Raw genomic sequence first — 16,851 nt, 5'->3', positions numbered from 1 at the left:
CAGCATCTCCTGGGTATAGCCTGGATGCACTCTCCAGCTTGGCTTCCGGGGGTGGGGCTACCCCGCCAGGTCAGGCTGCAGCACCACCGCATTCTAGCTCCTGCGCACTGGTACTGTCCCCTTAAGTCTAATGGGGTGGCAGTTCAGGCACACTGGAGCTTCTTCCTTCCTGGATTCAAATCCCTGCTTTGGCACCTGCTAGCTGTGTGACGGTGGGCAAGTTACTCAGCCTCTCTGTGCCTTGTTTTCATACCTGTAAAATAAGCCTGATGGTAATAATAGCACTCATCTTGTAAGGACTGATAGACGAACAGCTCTTAGATTAAAATCAGGCACATGGAAGGAGTCACGTAGATGTTAGCTGCGATTGTTACTTTGACCCGAAATGAAAGCAAACCCTAACAACAATCATAATATCAAAACGTCCTGGAGGCGGGGTGTTAGAACTGGAAGGTGGGTTGGAGAACATCTGCCCCAAGCTCCTGTGTGGTATATGGATAAAGCTGTTTGACCTGATAGTCCTGAGACAGAAGGACTAGAACCAGGATGGGGAAGGGAAGAACCAGTAAGAGCTCCCCTTTTCCTCACCTGCAGGGCTGGTTAAATCAGAGTTTCTCACTCAGTGGGTCTGGGATGCGGTCTGAGACTCTGCGTTTCTAACAAGTCCCCAGGTTATGCTGCTGCGGCTGGTCCAGGGACCAAACCTTGGGAACTGCTGCCCTAAGGACAGCCGGTGGCAGAAAGTTGGCATTCCTGGGTCTGTTGATGATGCCTCAGTACCTGGGGGAAGGGGAAGCCAGGGCCTTACTTACAGTGGATGCCGTACCTCGGGCAGCGCCCTCTGCAGGGGGATGCGGGCACTGAGCGCCTCCTCCAGGCTGAGTGGGGTCAGCTCATCTTCAGATACCTCCCCATCTTCCTCCTCGGCCCCCCAGTCCCTCTCTGGGGCCTCCTCATCCTGCCTTCTGCTCGGCTGTCTGATGAGCCGGTAGCTGCCACCTTTCCTGCCCTGGGTCTTGTTCCTTCTGGCCCTGGGTGAGGCCACGGCCACCAGGAGCTGATCCTCCCGCAGTGAGATAAAGGGGGGCAGGCCCTCCAGGGGGCTGTACTCTTGGCCCTCATCCTCGGCCTCCAGCACCCATTCCTGGGATTCCCCGAAGTCCAGGCGATACCCAGCACCTGGGCTGTGTTGGGTGGCCAGGACTGTGACCGCGTGGTGCGGGGCGTGCGGGGGAGGGTGCAGCATGGCCACCATCAGCAGCACGCATCCCAGCATCAGTAAGAGCAGCAGGAATTGCAGTCTGCACGGCCCATGCCTGCATCGCTTCCTTAGGAGCATGTTGCTGGAACTTGCCATATGCAACAGGTCATATTCACGTTCGCGTCCTCCTCCTGCTCCAGGTTCCTTCGGGCTTGCAGGAGAACCTGGCTTCCTAGTTCCACCTGGAAGTTTTTTGCTGGTCACTTAACCTGCTCCTTTTTTTCCCATCTGACATTTGCCAACAGCATGTGTAAGACTGACTTCCACTTATAATCAGAAAGCCACGGGACCTCTCTGAGTGGATTTCTGTATTGCCTTCTGAGAGCCCATTCACAGGGACTTCAAATTGAATTGTTTGGCCCCTTTTACCCCCTTTTTCTCCTAAGGAAAAAAAAATTATTCCATTCTGCTCAGGTGTTTAGTCCCACGTGTTTCGTCTCCCCCCTTGCATGAATGGTCAGGTTGCTAGGCGATGTCTGGAGAGGCAGCTGGTGGGTCCTCAGTCCAGCAGCGCTGACAGTGGTCCTCCTTTGGACGCTTCAAGTCAGGTCAGATCAACAGATGTGAAGCCGGCAGGCAGCGCCTGATTTCCTTTCACACATAGCTCTGCGCTCAGCTGAGAGCCCTCTGCCAGACGCAGCCCCAGCCAAGCCAAGCCTCGCTCCTGGTCCTAATGCCCTCACTGTTCCCGGGGCTTTGCACAGTCCCGCAGCGCACAGCTCCAGGGCAAAATATAAACCGTCACTGCTAGGACCGAACCCAAACAGGAACATCCCAGAAGTTCAGATCTGAATCTCGTTCATAGTTCATAGGAAGACTTCTTTCCCCCACCCACAGGGGAAGGAAATAGTACTCCCTCCTGGTTTCAGAAAGCCTGTGCCTGTGGCATAGATGCAAACAGCTGTCTATTTGTACCCTCAGCCTCCCACAGGCGATGTGTGAAGTTAGGCTGGACTCTCCCTCCTTGCTGAGGACCACTGTCCTTGTCCCTCTGAAAATGACGGAAGCTGGGGGGGGAGGGGAGACGCTCCTGTATGACCCTCCTGCCACCAAAGCATCTGAAGGCACTGGCCACTAAGCAGGGGCATCCGGTGAGGAGTGTTCCTTCAGTTGTAAAACCTCCTTCATCCAACCAACAGATGTTGACGCGCACCTACTATGTGCCAAAACTATTCCGGGACTGGGAGTCCAGCAATGAATAAAGCACCAAAATTTGTGCCTCATGGAGTTTACCTTCTAGTGGGAGAGGCAGACAGAGAATTAATTCAGAAAGGCAGTGGGTCAGGGGTGATACGGGTGAAGGAGAAAAGTAAAGCAGGGAAAGGGGCTGGAGAGCATGAGCTGGGGACTGACAGGGGACACTGAGTGGTGAGGGGAGGCTTCACAGAAGAGCTAGCATCTGTGTGAGAAGGAGGGGCAGGCAGTGATGTGAGGATGAGCATTTGGGGCAGGGGGCATAGCAAATGTGAAGGTCCTGTGGCAAGCACGTGCCAGGCCTTTGGAGGAGCAGAGAGAACCAGTGTGGCAGGAGCAGAATGAGGAGGGCAGAGTGGGATGGAAAACAGGACGAAAGAGGTAAGGTGGGGGCAGGAGGTGAGGGGGGATCCTACGGGACATCGGAGTGCATCGTAGGAATTTTGGCTTCTCTTCTTTCCTCTGAGTAAGATGTGAGCCCTTGGAGGGTTGTGAGCGGAGGACAGACACAATTGACTCAGATTTAAATGGGATCACTCTGGCTGCTGTGTTGGCATCAGACTGGGGGAGCAAAGGGTAGAAGCAGGGAGTCAAGTCAGGCTAACATTATTGCAGCGAGAAACGATGAGGGTGTGGACCAAAGTGGCATCAGTGGAGGAGGTGTGGAGTAGGCAACTACTGGACATATTTTTTTAATGTTTATTTATTTGTTTATTTTGAGAGAGAGAGAGGGAGGGAGAGTGGGAGAGGGGCAGAGAGAGGGGGAGAGAGGGGGGAGGGACAGAGAGACAGAGAGAGAGAGAGAGAGAGAGAGAGAGAGTGGGAGAGGGGCAGAGAGAGAGAGACAGAGACAGAGAGAGAGAATCCCAAGCAGGCTCTGAACTGTCAGCACAGAGCCTGACCCGGGGCTTGATCCTGCAAATCAAGAGATCATGACGTGATTTGAAATCGAGTCAGATGCTCAACCAACTGGGCCACCCAGGTGCCCCGGCTTCTGGGTATATTTTCAGGAAGAACCTACAGCAGGTGCTGATGAACTGATACCCAGTGTCAGAGAAAGAAAGGAGTCAAGGATGATTTTCAAGCTTTCAAGTCTGGTAGTTGGAAGAGTAGAGTTGCCATCGGCCGAGATGTGGGAGACCAGGAGTTGGTAGAAGGGGATGAATGGCAGTGGCTCCTTGGGCCATGTGAAGTTTGAGATGTCTTCTAGACAGTCAAGGGGACATGGAGAGTAGGCAGTGGGACATGCAATAGCTGGAGGTGAAGGGAGAGGTCTGGCTTGCAGGTGGTAAAACTTCACAGGGATGATGTCTGAAGCCATGAGATCCAAGGTCACGGAGCGCGAGATGTAGATGGGAGACAGAATGGATGCCAGCATGCTCAGAGTTCCTGAGCTTCTGGCCCGAATAGCTGATCAAGGGTGACTAACTCCGCATTTCTTCTGATGACTGCAGAACGGCCCAGCCTTCCCAGTAATCAGGAGTGGAGTGGGGGGAGGAACGCCACTGGGGAATTCCTGAAATGAATTGCTCGTTGTTTCTGTTTTGATTTTGATCTTGGAATGTGAGCTTAAACATCTCATGGAAAAAAAAATGCTTTTCCTTTTGATTCTGTTGCTTCTTCTAGAGCGTGTGTGAGTGTGCATGAGTGTGTGTGTGTGTGTGTGTTTCCCCTGAAGCCTTTCAGAGTCAGAGGTGACATGGTGGGTTATATGTGATTGTTCCTAATAGGCTAGCACAGTGTCCCGATGGACAGCAGTTAGGGATTGCTGGATTGGACCGTGCTTTCCGAATCCCACATCAGGGTAGGCTGGGGTGAGAGTTGTATGGCTTTCAGGTTCAAGACACAGGCACTCTGGAAGATGTAATTTAGAATTTCTGGTACATTTTGAGGCTCACGAGGATGATTCCAGGGGACTTTCAGAGAACAAGGTAGGCACAGTCTCCAGCCTCAGGGCAGAACACCCTCCCCTACCCTCTCCGGCAACATTGGTTTCAAACTCGTCAGCCACATCATGCCTCCTCGGGGCCTTTACCTGGCCCGTCCTTTGCTTGACTGCTTTTTCCCCAGAAACCAGCCATAAGGCTCATTTACTCGCTTTTGTGTTTTTTCCCCACCGTTTCACAGCGGAAGCCCTCCATCTTACCCATGGTGTTCTCTGTCCTCTTGCCTCGCTTTCTTTGAGAGTCTCTGGAGCTCTTCCCAACAATTGATAAGTAAGACACTTGGCTCTTTGTTGTCTATGCCCCCATCCCACCTCCATAAGAGGTGGGCTCCACAAGGAGAGCTGTTCTATCAGTTTGTTCACTGCTGTTTCCCCAGAGACTGTATCTGGCAGAGCGTAAGCACTTAATAAATATTTGTCGAATGAATATAGGGACGATGCTGTAGCTATTCTGATTCAACTCAAGTGAGGTCTGTGTGTCCTCTGAGACTCTGGGATATGGATCAGCCCTAAAAGGTTCCACACAGCCCATAATCATGGGGTGATACTTTCAGTCTGCCCAGAAGGAAATAAAATTCCCATGTACATCCCCCCGTGGACAGAGCCACCCCAAGTAGAGGGAGCAGCAGGCCTTCCTGGCCCATCCCAGCCCCTGGCTCACAGGGGTGTTACTTTGCTGCTTGTACCAGCTAAAGGAGCCCCCCTTTAGCACCCAGATATCAGCCATGCATCTTCAGTCTACAACGCTGGCACTTAGCTTCTGTCTTCATGCAGCTGGAATTTTCTTCTCTGTGTCTTCCACTCAAAACAAAAGCAAGCAAGCCATGGATCTCCAAACACAACATAAAGTCCTTTTAGTCTCCACCTTATTCCTCTCAGCCTGGTTGGCTTGGTCGGAAAAGCATGTGACTCTTGATCTGGGGGTCATGTGTTCAAGCCCCCACTGGGTGTGGTGATTACTAAAATAATAAATAGGGATGCCTGGGTGGTTCTGTTGGTTGAGTGTCTGACTTCGGCTCAGCTCATGATCTCACGGTTCACAGGTTCAAGCCCTATGTCAGACTCTGTGCTGACAGCTCAGAGCCTGGAGCCTGCTTCGGATTCTGTGTCTCCCTCTCTCTCTCTGCCCTTCCCCCGCTTATGCTCTGTCTCTCAAAGATAAGTAAAATAAAACATTAAAAATTGAAATAATAAATAAATAAACTTAAAAAAAAAGAGAAAGAAATGGGACTTCCCTGAGGGACATCCCTTCTGTCACTTCCCAGAGCCTCAGGGGCTACCCTGCCCCTGTCCAGGTCTAGTTAGAGGAGGAAGGGCTGGACACAGTCCCATAGGCCCTGTCCCCCATTATCTCTCTCTTCTCTTTCTCACCTGTATTCCTATTACGGGTTGAACTGTGTCCCCTCAAAAGAGGTTGAAGTCCTATACATGGGTACCTGGGAATACGACCTTATTTGGAAACAGGGTCTTTGCAGATGATCAAGTACGATGAGGTCATGAAAGTGAACCCCAATTCACCATTACCGATGTCCTTATGCAAGGAGAGGTTTGGACAGAGGCGCACACAGGGTGAAGATGTGAAGAGGAAGGCAGAGATCAGAGTGATGCACCGAGGGACACCAAAGATTGCCGGCGAGCCACCAGCAGCTGGGGGAGGGGCATGGGACAGGGTCCCCCTCACAGCCCCAGAGAGAACCAAGTCTCTGACACCTCGATTTCCGACTTCAGCCTCCAGACTGTGAGAAAATGGATGTCTGTCGTTTAAGCACCACCCGGTCTGCGGTGCTTTGCGATACCAGCTCCGGAAACTAATATAGTTCCTTTTGCCCGCCCACCTTTTCCTTCCCTCAGCTCTCCCTCTCCCTGGCTTTTCTCATAGGACACAGCGCCTTTAGTGTAGAAAAGACTGCTATTTGCCTAGAAAAAAGTTGAGTTTTCAGTTCAGTTTCGTAGCAGGTTAAAGTGCCTGAACAAGTCAGAGACTGAGAGATTCACAGTGGGCATCCGCTAGTAAATAAACACTGTGCCTTGTAACAGGGGACCTGGCCCAGGTGATTCAAGATGTCGTCAACAGGGGTATGTCTGGTCACCATTCGGATTCCCATCTGAACCTGAGATGAAGAGAAGAGCAAGAAACAGGATGAGAAGATAGTTCCCCAAGGTGCGTCCTCTGCTTTACTTCGTTATCACACATGGTGATGGCTGTTTGCTTTTTTGGCCCCCCTGTTACCGGTCCCTCCATCTTTGTCTCTCCCACAAGCAGCGCGGTGCCCGCTCAGCAACACGCGTCAAGTTCATGGCTCTTGAAGATGAGACCTGATGTACACTGAACGCAGCATTGAGAATAAGGTGACAGCCTGGACGGGTCCCAATGTTCAGCCTAAGAGAGGGGAGAAAAGAAATGGGAGGCCATGCCAGCCCCACCTCCCCCCTTCCCTCAGACCACCTGACGGAACCGGGCCTGAGGTGGCCAACCCCACCGCACTCCTGGTTCTCTGCTGTAACCCATTTGGCTTGGCTTTCCTTGTGCATGGATTGTACTGGAAAAGAGCATCACCAGTGGTTAGGTTGTGTGTCAAGGCCACCATGACAAGCACTGACAGAGAGCAGGTTTACACAGGGCTACCTCAAGGGAGGAGTGGCATCCTTGATGCCTGTAAGCCACCTCTCTGTGCCCAACCACCACCAGCAGGGTCATCTTCAAACGCAAGAGTGACCAAGAATATAGACCCCTCTTAGGCCCTTCTCAGACACACTGAGCTAGAGTTGATGTGGGTGGGCCCAGGCATCTGTGTTTTAACAGGCCTTCCAGATGCTTCTGATGTCAGCTAAGGATGGAGAGTTCTCTCACAAAGAATGTATCTCCCTCAGGGCACCTGGGAAGCTTGGTGAGTTAAGCATCCAACTCTTGACTTCGGCTCAGGTCATGATCTCACGGTGTGAGTTCGAGCCCCACGTCAGGCTCTGCGCTCTCAGCTTGGGATTCTGTCTCCCTCCCTTGCTGCCCCCCAATCCCACTTGCTTGCTCTCTCTCTCAAAAAAAAGTTTCTTCCTCAATGTATATAATTGTCAAAGCACTATGCTGTTTACCTAAAATGAATATAATATTGTGTCATTCTACTTCAATTCAAATAAAAAATTTTTTAAAATAAAGAATACATCTCCCTTAACATGACAAAGAAGAAATCCAAACTCAGGTTGCTTCTCTCTTTCTCCCTGGCCTGGGACATATGCTTCTTGGGCATGAAGGGGAAGTAAGGGAGCTCAGTTTTGTGTGTACAAATCCCGGGTCACAGACTCAGATGTGCAAGGACACATTCTCCTCAGTGTGGGTTCATGAGTTTATTTACAACAAAAATAAAAACACCCATCCAGCCTTTACACATAAACCAGTCTCAGAAAGTTCACATTTTTTTCATCCCCTTCCTCTCCCCAGGGCAGAGTCTAGGTTGTGGGTGCTACACAGGGCCCAGGCATTGAGAGGGAGCATGCCTGTCCTCGTCATTGTCATTTATCTATGCCAGAGTCCCCTGAAAGGGCCCCGTTCCCATCTGGCCTCTAGAAACTTCCCTACAGAGGTTCTGCTGAATCCACTTGTTCTCCAAACACAAGGCTTCCTTGGGTCACAGTCTTCCCAAGGCCCAGCCACACCACTCTTTTTGGGGGGCCCGGGGAACTCTCTGAGACTGCCTCACACCCACCAGCCTAAACCTATGTAAGAATTTTCTCCTGCTCTCCCGCTCTTGCTCTGTGCTGGTCGAAGAGGATTCTGGGAAATTACCATCACCCTGGACAGTACCTGAGCATGGGGACACTGGTCCTCTCTATGTGGGGCTTCTGTCATTTACCTCCGCATGTACTTTCTGCCTTGAGAATTGGCTTAGAGGAGGGGCTTAGGGAACTTTTTAGGAACCCATCAGGATCCAAGGTCTCTTTGCTTTCCCTTCCCTTCAATTATTTCCTCTCCTGGCCTAGTGGATTCAAACAAACAAACCAACAACAACAACAACAACAACAAAAAATATATACATATATATATAATTTTATTTTTAATTCCCCAAGAGATTTTAGCAGCCATGGTTGATTGACTACACTAGACCCACTTGGCCTTGCTCTGAGTTCAACCACAGCTGCAGACGGACACTAGCTGTTCGTGCAGAGAGCTTACCACAGTGCCCACATCTCCCTGCCCATCTGAGAGTCTCTCCAACATCAGGGAGCTTGCTCACCCTTCATGCAGAGTGAGGCAGGAAAGTTAGGGATTTAACTACCGGAGCAATTTCCGTCATTAAGGAAAGGAAATTGGTGTATAATACTGAATAAGCTCAGAGAAACTATTCTGAGATATGACTTCCACAATTCATTAGAGAATTCCTAGCAGGATTGAGGTCCCAGTTGTCCCCAGTGGCAGTCTGCTTATCAATACGCCCTTTGTCCATGTTCTCCCTTCTTTGTCTCATTCTCGCCATCCCCTTGCTTGGACTTCCTGTTTCTCTCCCCACATAAACTACCTGCATCCAAGTTCTTTTAGCGGAATCCAAACTAAGAAAGAGATGCCAACCAGCATAAAGACTTTATTTCTTTTCTTCCTGGTTGTAGAGGAAAGTAATTGCTGAAAGAAACAACTTCCTATAGTATTCTGCAAGATTATTTCTGTTCATTTTATGTAAGTCTAACTATGACACATTTCCTGATCTGAAGTCTGTGCAATAAAATGGATACCTATGTAATCAGCACTTTATTAGATCTGAAGTCCTTAAAGGAGTGAAACATTCTTCAGCATATTCTATATTATGCCTGGAAAAATATGTTGAAGGGTAAAGGCCATGCCTGATATTGTAAAGTCAGACTGTCTTAAAAAAAAAAAACAACTAATTTTTTAGTTTAGATATACTAATTAGATTAACTAATCCCAGTGACCCTAACAGTACTTTGGAATTCATTCTAATCACCCAATTCCACTAAAAAAAAATTTTTTTAAAAGATCCCGTTATTTTGTTTTCAGGTCATGATTATGTATTTCTTTTAAGGCAACAGCTGCTCTCCTAAGTATTCAGAAAATTCCCCCTGCTGCTCGGCAGGCTGCTCAGTGATACCAGCCAGGGGCAGACAGGGAGGGAGATCACGAACACTAAGCTTATCCCCTGTGGATCCATCCGGATAGGTGGGGGAGTGACAGCACTGACTCTGCCTGCCGGGGGAAGCCTAGACTTGGGCAATGGCCATGACCCAAATCAACATCGTGCTGAGCCCAGAAACAAGACTTCAGACAGCTCCTGCCAGCTCCCAGCAGCAATGTACCAGGCAAGTGACTCCATACAAATTCAGTTGGTGTGCATTTTGGCTTCATGTTGTGAGAACACTCCAGAAGAGCCTCTTCTTATTTTTTCCATCTTTTCAGCTGCCGATGACTCTCCTGTCCTTCTGAATGGGGACCAAGATTCTCGTAACCACCCTCAGACCTGCCACGTGAGCCCTCTCTGGGTGAAATCAGTAGCTACTGATGCCACAATCTACTCTCAGCAGACTGTACTTTGGGGACCTTTGGCTCTTGTACAGAACAGGGAGGCACTGTTGATACTCTTCAGGTGTTCTTCCATTTTTTGGGTTTCTGTCCCTATTTAGCCTATTAGACCTCCAAAGCCAAGCATTTAATTCTTTGCAAGCAACATTCTTCAGTGCCATCCTCTTCTCCCCAAGGTTCCACTTGCCAGAATGGGGAAAGGCCTAGGGCACAGAAGAAATTATGGAGAGCAAACACACCAGTTATCCCGCCATTTGAGCCCCAGGTGCTTTGAAGGACTGAGATCTAGGAGAACAACGTGTCTCTGTCTTTCATTATTCCTCTAATTCTGAAAGCAAGGGTCTACTTTCTGTCCTGGTGTAAAAAGCAGGGTGAATGCACCACCCTCAATACTCAAATTTGAAAATGTGTAGCCCGTGTGTGTGTGTGTGTGTGTGTGCATGCGTCTGCGGGCGTGCATATGCATTTGTAGGATACATGTGGGATAGACTTTGCAGATAATTACACTGACTTGAACTGGGGCTGAAGGGATTAAAGATGCTGCTAAACTTTTGAGAGTACTTGGAAGAATAATTGCACCGGGCTCGATGTGGATTTCGGAGAGAGATGAGTCAAGTGACCAATATATGAGGTTTGCAGTATTTATAATTACTCTTTTGGAAAAGCACTGTGAAATCCTACTGGGTGTATTTATTATTATGTTGCCTCCATTCATTCTGAAAACATTACTGAATATTCATTATGTGCCAGGCAAGGTGCCTGGCATGAAGGATAAAAAAATGAATAAGATATGGTCAGTAAGAGAGGTCCACAAGCAATTACAGCCACATACTTTGCTGGGAGTAATCATAGAGATGTGTACAAATATTTGGGTAAATATGAAGAAAACAAAATAAAATGTAAAGACCTGACGTTTCTCCAGGCCTGTTGATGAACAACGAAAGTGCGATTATCTCTCCACCCATCCACAGGCTGTAAGATCTTAGAAAGCTGCGTGGGATCTTGCATGCTTGGCACCTGCTGGTGCTGTAATTTCCAAAGGGCTTTTTAGTAGTGTGTCAATAATGAATTAAAGCCAAACTGGTTCCAGCTTTGAGGCTGTCACTCTCAAAGCCCTGCCTTTGGTTCTGTGACATATAGACAGAACTAAGAAGGAGCTTCAGCAGGTGACCTTGAGGGAGGAAGTTGATCCTGCCATGACCCTCCCACTGGGTCTTGATCCATGGAAGGTGGGTTTAGAAGGAAAATTTTTGTCTTCATCAGCTCATTTTAACCACATGGAGAATTCTGATCATATGGAGAGCTTTCTCCTTATCAACCCAGTTCCTGGACTTTTTGTGTTGCAGTTTTAGGAAAATGGATAGAGAGACACTGAACTAGAGAGGCATGGGGAAGAGAAATGGATTCTCGTGTTGGTCAGTTCTCAGGTTCTAGTTTGGTCTGGGAGAATCTGAATGATGGGAAAAGTGGAGAATAAAGAGGAGAAAGGGGCGGAGGAGGGGGATCCACCATGAAAGAGGCTAAGTCGATCCGTCTAATAAAGAGGTGAGACAGGAGAAAAGGGAAAACGTGAAGAAAGCCCAACGGACTGGGCATGAGAGTGAGAGATGTCAAGTTTGGAGGATGAGATGCCCAGAAATAGCTACAGAAAACAACAGTAGGAGAAGAGATGAAAGGAATTTTAAGAGGTGGCTCTGTTCTTTACTCATCAGTCACAAAGCCCACGCTCTTCTCAAGTGCACATAGAACATTCTCCACAATAGAACACATGGTAAACCATAAAATGAGCCTCAATAAATTTAAAAGTATTGAAATCATACAAAATATGTTCTCCAACCAATTACAATCAATAGCAGAAAGAAATTTAGAAATTTACAAATATGGGAAATTGAACAATGTACTCCTTAACACCCAATGGGTCAAATAGGAAATCGTATGAGAACTTAGAAAATAATTTAAAATAAATGAGGGGCGCCTGGGTGGCGCAGTCGGTTAAGCGTCCGACTTCAGCCAGGTCACGATCTCGCGGTCCGTGAGTTCGAGCCCCGCGTCAGGCTCTGGGCTGATGGCTCGGAGCCTGGAGCCTGTTTCCGATTCTGTGTCTCCCTCTCTCTCTGCCCCTCCCCCGTTCATGCTCTGTCTCTCTCTGTCCCAAAAAAATAAATAAAAAAAAAAAAACGTTGAAAAAAAAAATAAATGAAAATGAAGATAAAACATACCAACACTTATGGGATGTAGCTAAAGCTACATAGAGGGGAATTTATAGCTGTAATTGCCTATATTAAAAGAGAAGAGGGGCACCTGGGTGGCTCAGTCGGTTAAGCGTCCGACTTCAGCTCAGATCATGATCTCACGGTCCGTGAGTTCGAGCCCCACATCGGGCTCTGTGCTGACAGCTAGGAGCCTGGAGTCTGCCTCGGATTCTGTTTCCCTCTCTCTCTGCCCCTTTCCCACTTGCACTCTGTCTCTTTCTGTCTCTCAAAAATAAATAAACATTAAAAAAATTAAAATAAAAAGAGAAGAAAAATTTCAAATCAATAACCTAACCTACTACTTTAGGATTCTGCAAAACAAACAGCCAACTAAACCTAAAGCAAGCAGGAAGAAGAAAAAAAAAATAAAAATCTTGGACATTATAAAGCTGCCTCATTTTATTTAACAGCCACATAGTATTTCACTGACTGGATAAACTATTCAGTGGTTAATTTAACCGGTCTTGTACCAATACACATATAGGTTGTTACCAATTTTTGCTTTTATAATAATCCTGCCTTCCGTATCCTTACACACACAACATCTCACATATGTGTGCATATTATTTGTGAATTCTTGCAAGTGGAATTTCTGAGCCAAATAAAATGTGCATTAAAAACTTTAAAGCTATTACAAATTGTACTCCAAAGAGGTTGAATTAATTTACACTTGCAATAATAAAAGATAAAAATGTCTGTTTCCCCATGATGTTACCTGTATACAATGTTATTAACCTTTTTAATCTTAGCCTACCTGATAAGTGAGAAATGGTATCTGAGCAACAAAAACTCTAAGGTACCTAGTAACAAGTCTCACAAAATTTGTGGGCAAGATATAAATTTTATCAAAGGAATAAAAGCAAACCTGCAGAGAAACAGCATGATCCTGGGTGAGAAGACTCAATATCATGAAGATGTGAATTCTTCTCAAATTCAGCTATAAATTCACTCTCGTTTTATTCACAGTCCTAATTGAGCTTCCATAGATCTTCACAAGCCGTCCTACAATTCCTACAGAAGGGTAAAGAACCAAGAATGGGTAAGTATGAAGACCAAGGATGTCTCTAGATATCTAAATTTATAAAGCTATAATAATTAAATAGTGTGGTATTGGCAAATGAATGAGAAACAGATCAATGGAACAGAACAGCGAGCCCAGATACAGACCGGTAAAAATTTTAAAGCCTGGTGATACTAATTCAGTCAAGGATGGGGAGGAAAGGGACGGTTCACATTACTGGCGTCTGTGTAAGCTGGTGTCTTTGAGGAGCATTTTGGCAATATCCAGTAATGTCAAGGATGCACGCACTGGACAGCCCAGCATTCGCGCTTCTGGGAAGATCTTTTGTACATGTTCACACACACACACACACACACACACACACGTACAAGGATATTCACTGAAGCACTGTAATGACAGAAGATAGGAAATAACCCAAATGTCCACATAATGTCACATAATGAAGTTCCATACAAGCAGTTAGAATGAGTGAACAAAAACTACATGAACTACATCAACACACACAAATCTGTAAAACATAATATCGCGTGAAAACTTACGTTGTAATGGGACAGTGTAATACCTGTGTGCGTTTTTGAAATAACCAAAATAATACCACATATTAAGCACATGTGGTAAACATAAAAATTACTAAAAAGTAAAACACTTCTAGGAGATGAGCACTACTGGAAATGGAGGAAAGAATGGAATAGAGTAGGGGAGGGGGATGTAGCTGTTCCATAACTTCAAATATTGATTAAAACCAAAGATCTGAGGCCCGTATGAGCACAAATCAACTTTTTAAAAACTCGGAATGTAAATACGTGAGTGTCTATTACATGATTTTCAATATGTTTGAGATATTTCATAATCAAAAGAAAGTTAGCTGGTATCTTACTAATGTTTGAATATCCATTTCTGCATGGCCTCAGCCTTTACTCAGTGTATATTATTAGCATCAGAGATGTCCATTGAAAAGAGCAAACCCACTGCCATTTTTATATTTTACCATCCAGTGGAAACAAGATCTGTGAAAACTTAGTGTGGTATTTAGGACATTTCTCTCATCTTCATTTTGTTGTTCTTGTCACCTATCCTTTCTGATTAATGAGTGGACAGACTTAAAACGAAAGGTTCCTATGTTTTTGGGAGGGCAAAAATAAGGAAAGGAACTGGAGAGACAGAAAATTCCACAGCCATTCCTTCCATTTCCTGGGAAGAACATCCCTTAAAATTATATAGTAGGCAGCTCCCCACTGAATCTCTAAGGCCTGAAGGAAGAAATCTAGGGAGCGTTGGAAGCCACCTTAAGCCAAGCATGGCAGGAGGCTTGTCTGTGCCTTCTCCTTGACAGGGTATTTGGGAAAGTTGGCCCCTGGTCCAGCTTCTCCATTGTGTCTCCTCCCAAGGACCACAAGTGCCCGCATACCACCAGGTACCAGGGATGGGCCTAAATGACCTGCAATTTGAAGCCACCCTCTAACAAAGCCTCTGACTTCTCTTACTCTTTTTTTACTCTCTGAATTTGATTTCCTATTTCTAGTTTCTGTCGCTCTGCCTTCAAGTGAAATAATCTTTCCTTCTGTAGCATCTAATTTTCTATGAACCCCATCCAGTGTACTTTTTCATTTTTCATCTCAAACATTCTAATTTTATCACTAGCAGTTCTCTTTGGATCTTTTTTTATATCTTCCATGTCTCTACCTAAGGTGCTCAATCTGTCCTCCACTTTCAAATGTTGGGAATATGTATTTATGACAATGGTTTCCATGTTCTTGTCTACTGATACTATCTGTGTCATTTCTTGGTCTGTTTCTATTAATATTTCTCCTCACTACAGGTCATAATTTACCGGTTCTTTGCATGCCTAGTAATTTTTTCTTTGATGCCAGACGCTGTGAATTTTATCTTCTTGGTTGTTGGATATTTTTGTATTTCTGTATTATTGAGCATTGCTCTGGAAGGTAGTACACTTACTCGGAAACAGCTTGGCCTCCGAGCAGTCTTTAGATGAGGGCCAATTTCTCCCCACTACCGAAGCAAGACCCTTTTGAGTTCTCTGCCTGATGCCCCCGGAATCACAAGGTTTTCCACTCTGGCTGGTGGGAACATTAATATTCCCCACACTCTGTAAGCTCTGAGGATTCTTCCCTCTGTTCCCTTCTTCCTCATGTTTCCTCTCACGCATGTCCTGATCAGAGCTCATATGAAGACTCACAGATCCTTGCAAACCTCTGAAGCTCTCTTTGCACACAGCTCTTGACTCTCCAGTACTTTGCCTTGTAAATCCCAACCAGCTTGGCCTCCTTGGTCCCCCCAGCTCCATCTCTTCAACTCACGGCTACCCCCAGGTTCCACCTGGGTTCCTCTTTCCTGCAGTGCAACCTGGATACAGTCTCTAGGCAACACTCCGGGGAAATCTTAGGACTCACCTTGTTTGGTCCCCTCTCTTGGGGATCCTGTGCTGCCTGATGGCCAATCCCTGCAAACCATAGTGTAATATTTCTCCCAGGGTTTTTAGTTGCTACTGAGTTCTTTGAGGAAGAAAGCGTTTCTGTGGTGCTGTCTTTATTTGGGGTCCCCCAGAAGCTGACTCTGGGGTATAGCTGATTATTCATTATGCACAGATCTTTGTGAATTTGCCTCCTTATTATAATATTTGTAACCTCAAAACCAACATCCGTGGCACTTTCACATTCACTTGTGGACATGCAGAGTGTGACAAAAAAGATGGGGTTACCTGATATGTCCACTGCCAGCTGAAGTCAAACATGGTAACACTCTGCCTTCTTGTTTCAGCTCCTATATTGTAACCAAGTATCCTTTTTCACGTTCTATTTTGTGCCACATTTTCCCCGTTTTTGTGCTTTTCGTTGGTGCCCCCAAGCCTATTACTTAAGTGCTGTCAAGTGTTCCTAAGCCCAAGAAGGCTGTGATGTGCTTCATGGAGAAAATATGTATTAAATAAGCTTCGTTCAGTCATGAGTTATAGTGCCGTTAGTGACGAGTCCAATGTTTATGAATCAGTGGTATATATTGAATAACATATCTTTGAACATAAGCACAAAAAACAAGGTTATATATTGATTGGTTGATGAAAACATTGTGACCAAAAGCCTAGGAACCCAACCCCCAGAAGCAACGATTCAGTATTCGCTATTTCTGTGTTCATGACAACTGCATAAAGCGTAGCTACAAATTCTCATTATTGTATGATAAACTGTACACTTAATTTATTCAGGTGAGATAGGAAAGGAAAGGAAAGGAAAGGAAAAACACTGGCGGGGAGAGAAGAGAGACAGGAAAAGTCAGGTAGCCTTTAAAGGGTATGTCATCCAGGCAGTTACCACGGTGCGTAACTAGAGCTTAATATCCTTGGGGACCTCTGGGACCCAGGGTACAACATGTGTCTCAGAATAATCCCAAACAGGGGGAGGAAGCTGGGGTTTGCATGCACCAACTCCCATCAGTTGGAGACTGTTGGGAAGGGGCAATTTATGACCTTCTAGGGAGCAGAGGGAGTAGCTACCAAAGAAAAACCTCAGGCAAAAGGGTACAGAGCCTGGCAATTGACATTCAGCCTGGGTTTCTACTATAGTGGGAGAGGGGGATCTGTAACAGACAGGACGGCCGGGGCTGTAAACTCAGATGCCTCCAGAAGTCAGGCAGGTCACA

The 16,851-nt window shown here is 46.5% G+C and overlaps 1 protein-coding gene and 1 long non-coding RNA gene across 2 annotated transcripts in view; one reads left to right on the top strand and one right to left on the bottom strand.

Annotated features, from left to right (window-relative positions):
* GALNT15 (polypeptide N-acetylgalactosaminyltransferase 15) overlaps positions 1-2,183 on the bottom strand; it is a 46,518-nt gene extending 44,335 nt beyond the window's left edge. The window contains exon 1 of the mRNA XM_060638600.3: positions 813-2,183. Within this exon, the coding sequence (XP_060494583.3) occupies positions 813-1,357 (545 nt within the window). The 5' untranslated portion in view covers positions 1,358-2,183. The remainder of the gene's footprint in view (positions 1-812) is intronic.
* LOC144612789 (uncharacterized) overlaps positions 1-16,851 on the top strand; it is a 108,467-nt gene that overhangs the window by 79,453 nt on the left and 12,163 nt on the right. Inside the window, exon 4 of the long non-coding RNA XR_014135250.1 lies at positions 13,143-13,215. This is a non-coding gene — a long non-coding RNA (uncharacterized LOC144612789). The remainder of the gene's footprint in view (positions 1-13,142; positions 13,216-16,851) is intronic.

Source organism: Panthera onca, chromosome C2 (assembly GCF_046562875.1).
Source record: "Panthera onca isolate mPanOnc1 chromosome C2, mPanOnc1 haplotype 2, whole genome shotgun sequence".
Taxonomy (NCBI): domain Eukaryota; kingdom Metazoa; phylum Chordata; class Mammalia; order Carnivora; family Felidae; genus Panthera; species Panthera onca.
The sequence above is the reverse complement of the archived record's forward strand: the minus strand, read 5'-3'. Positions and strand labels throughout refer to the sequence as shown.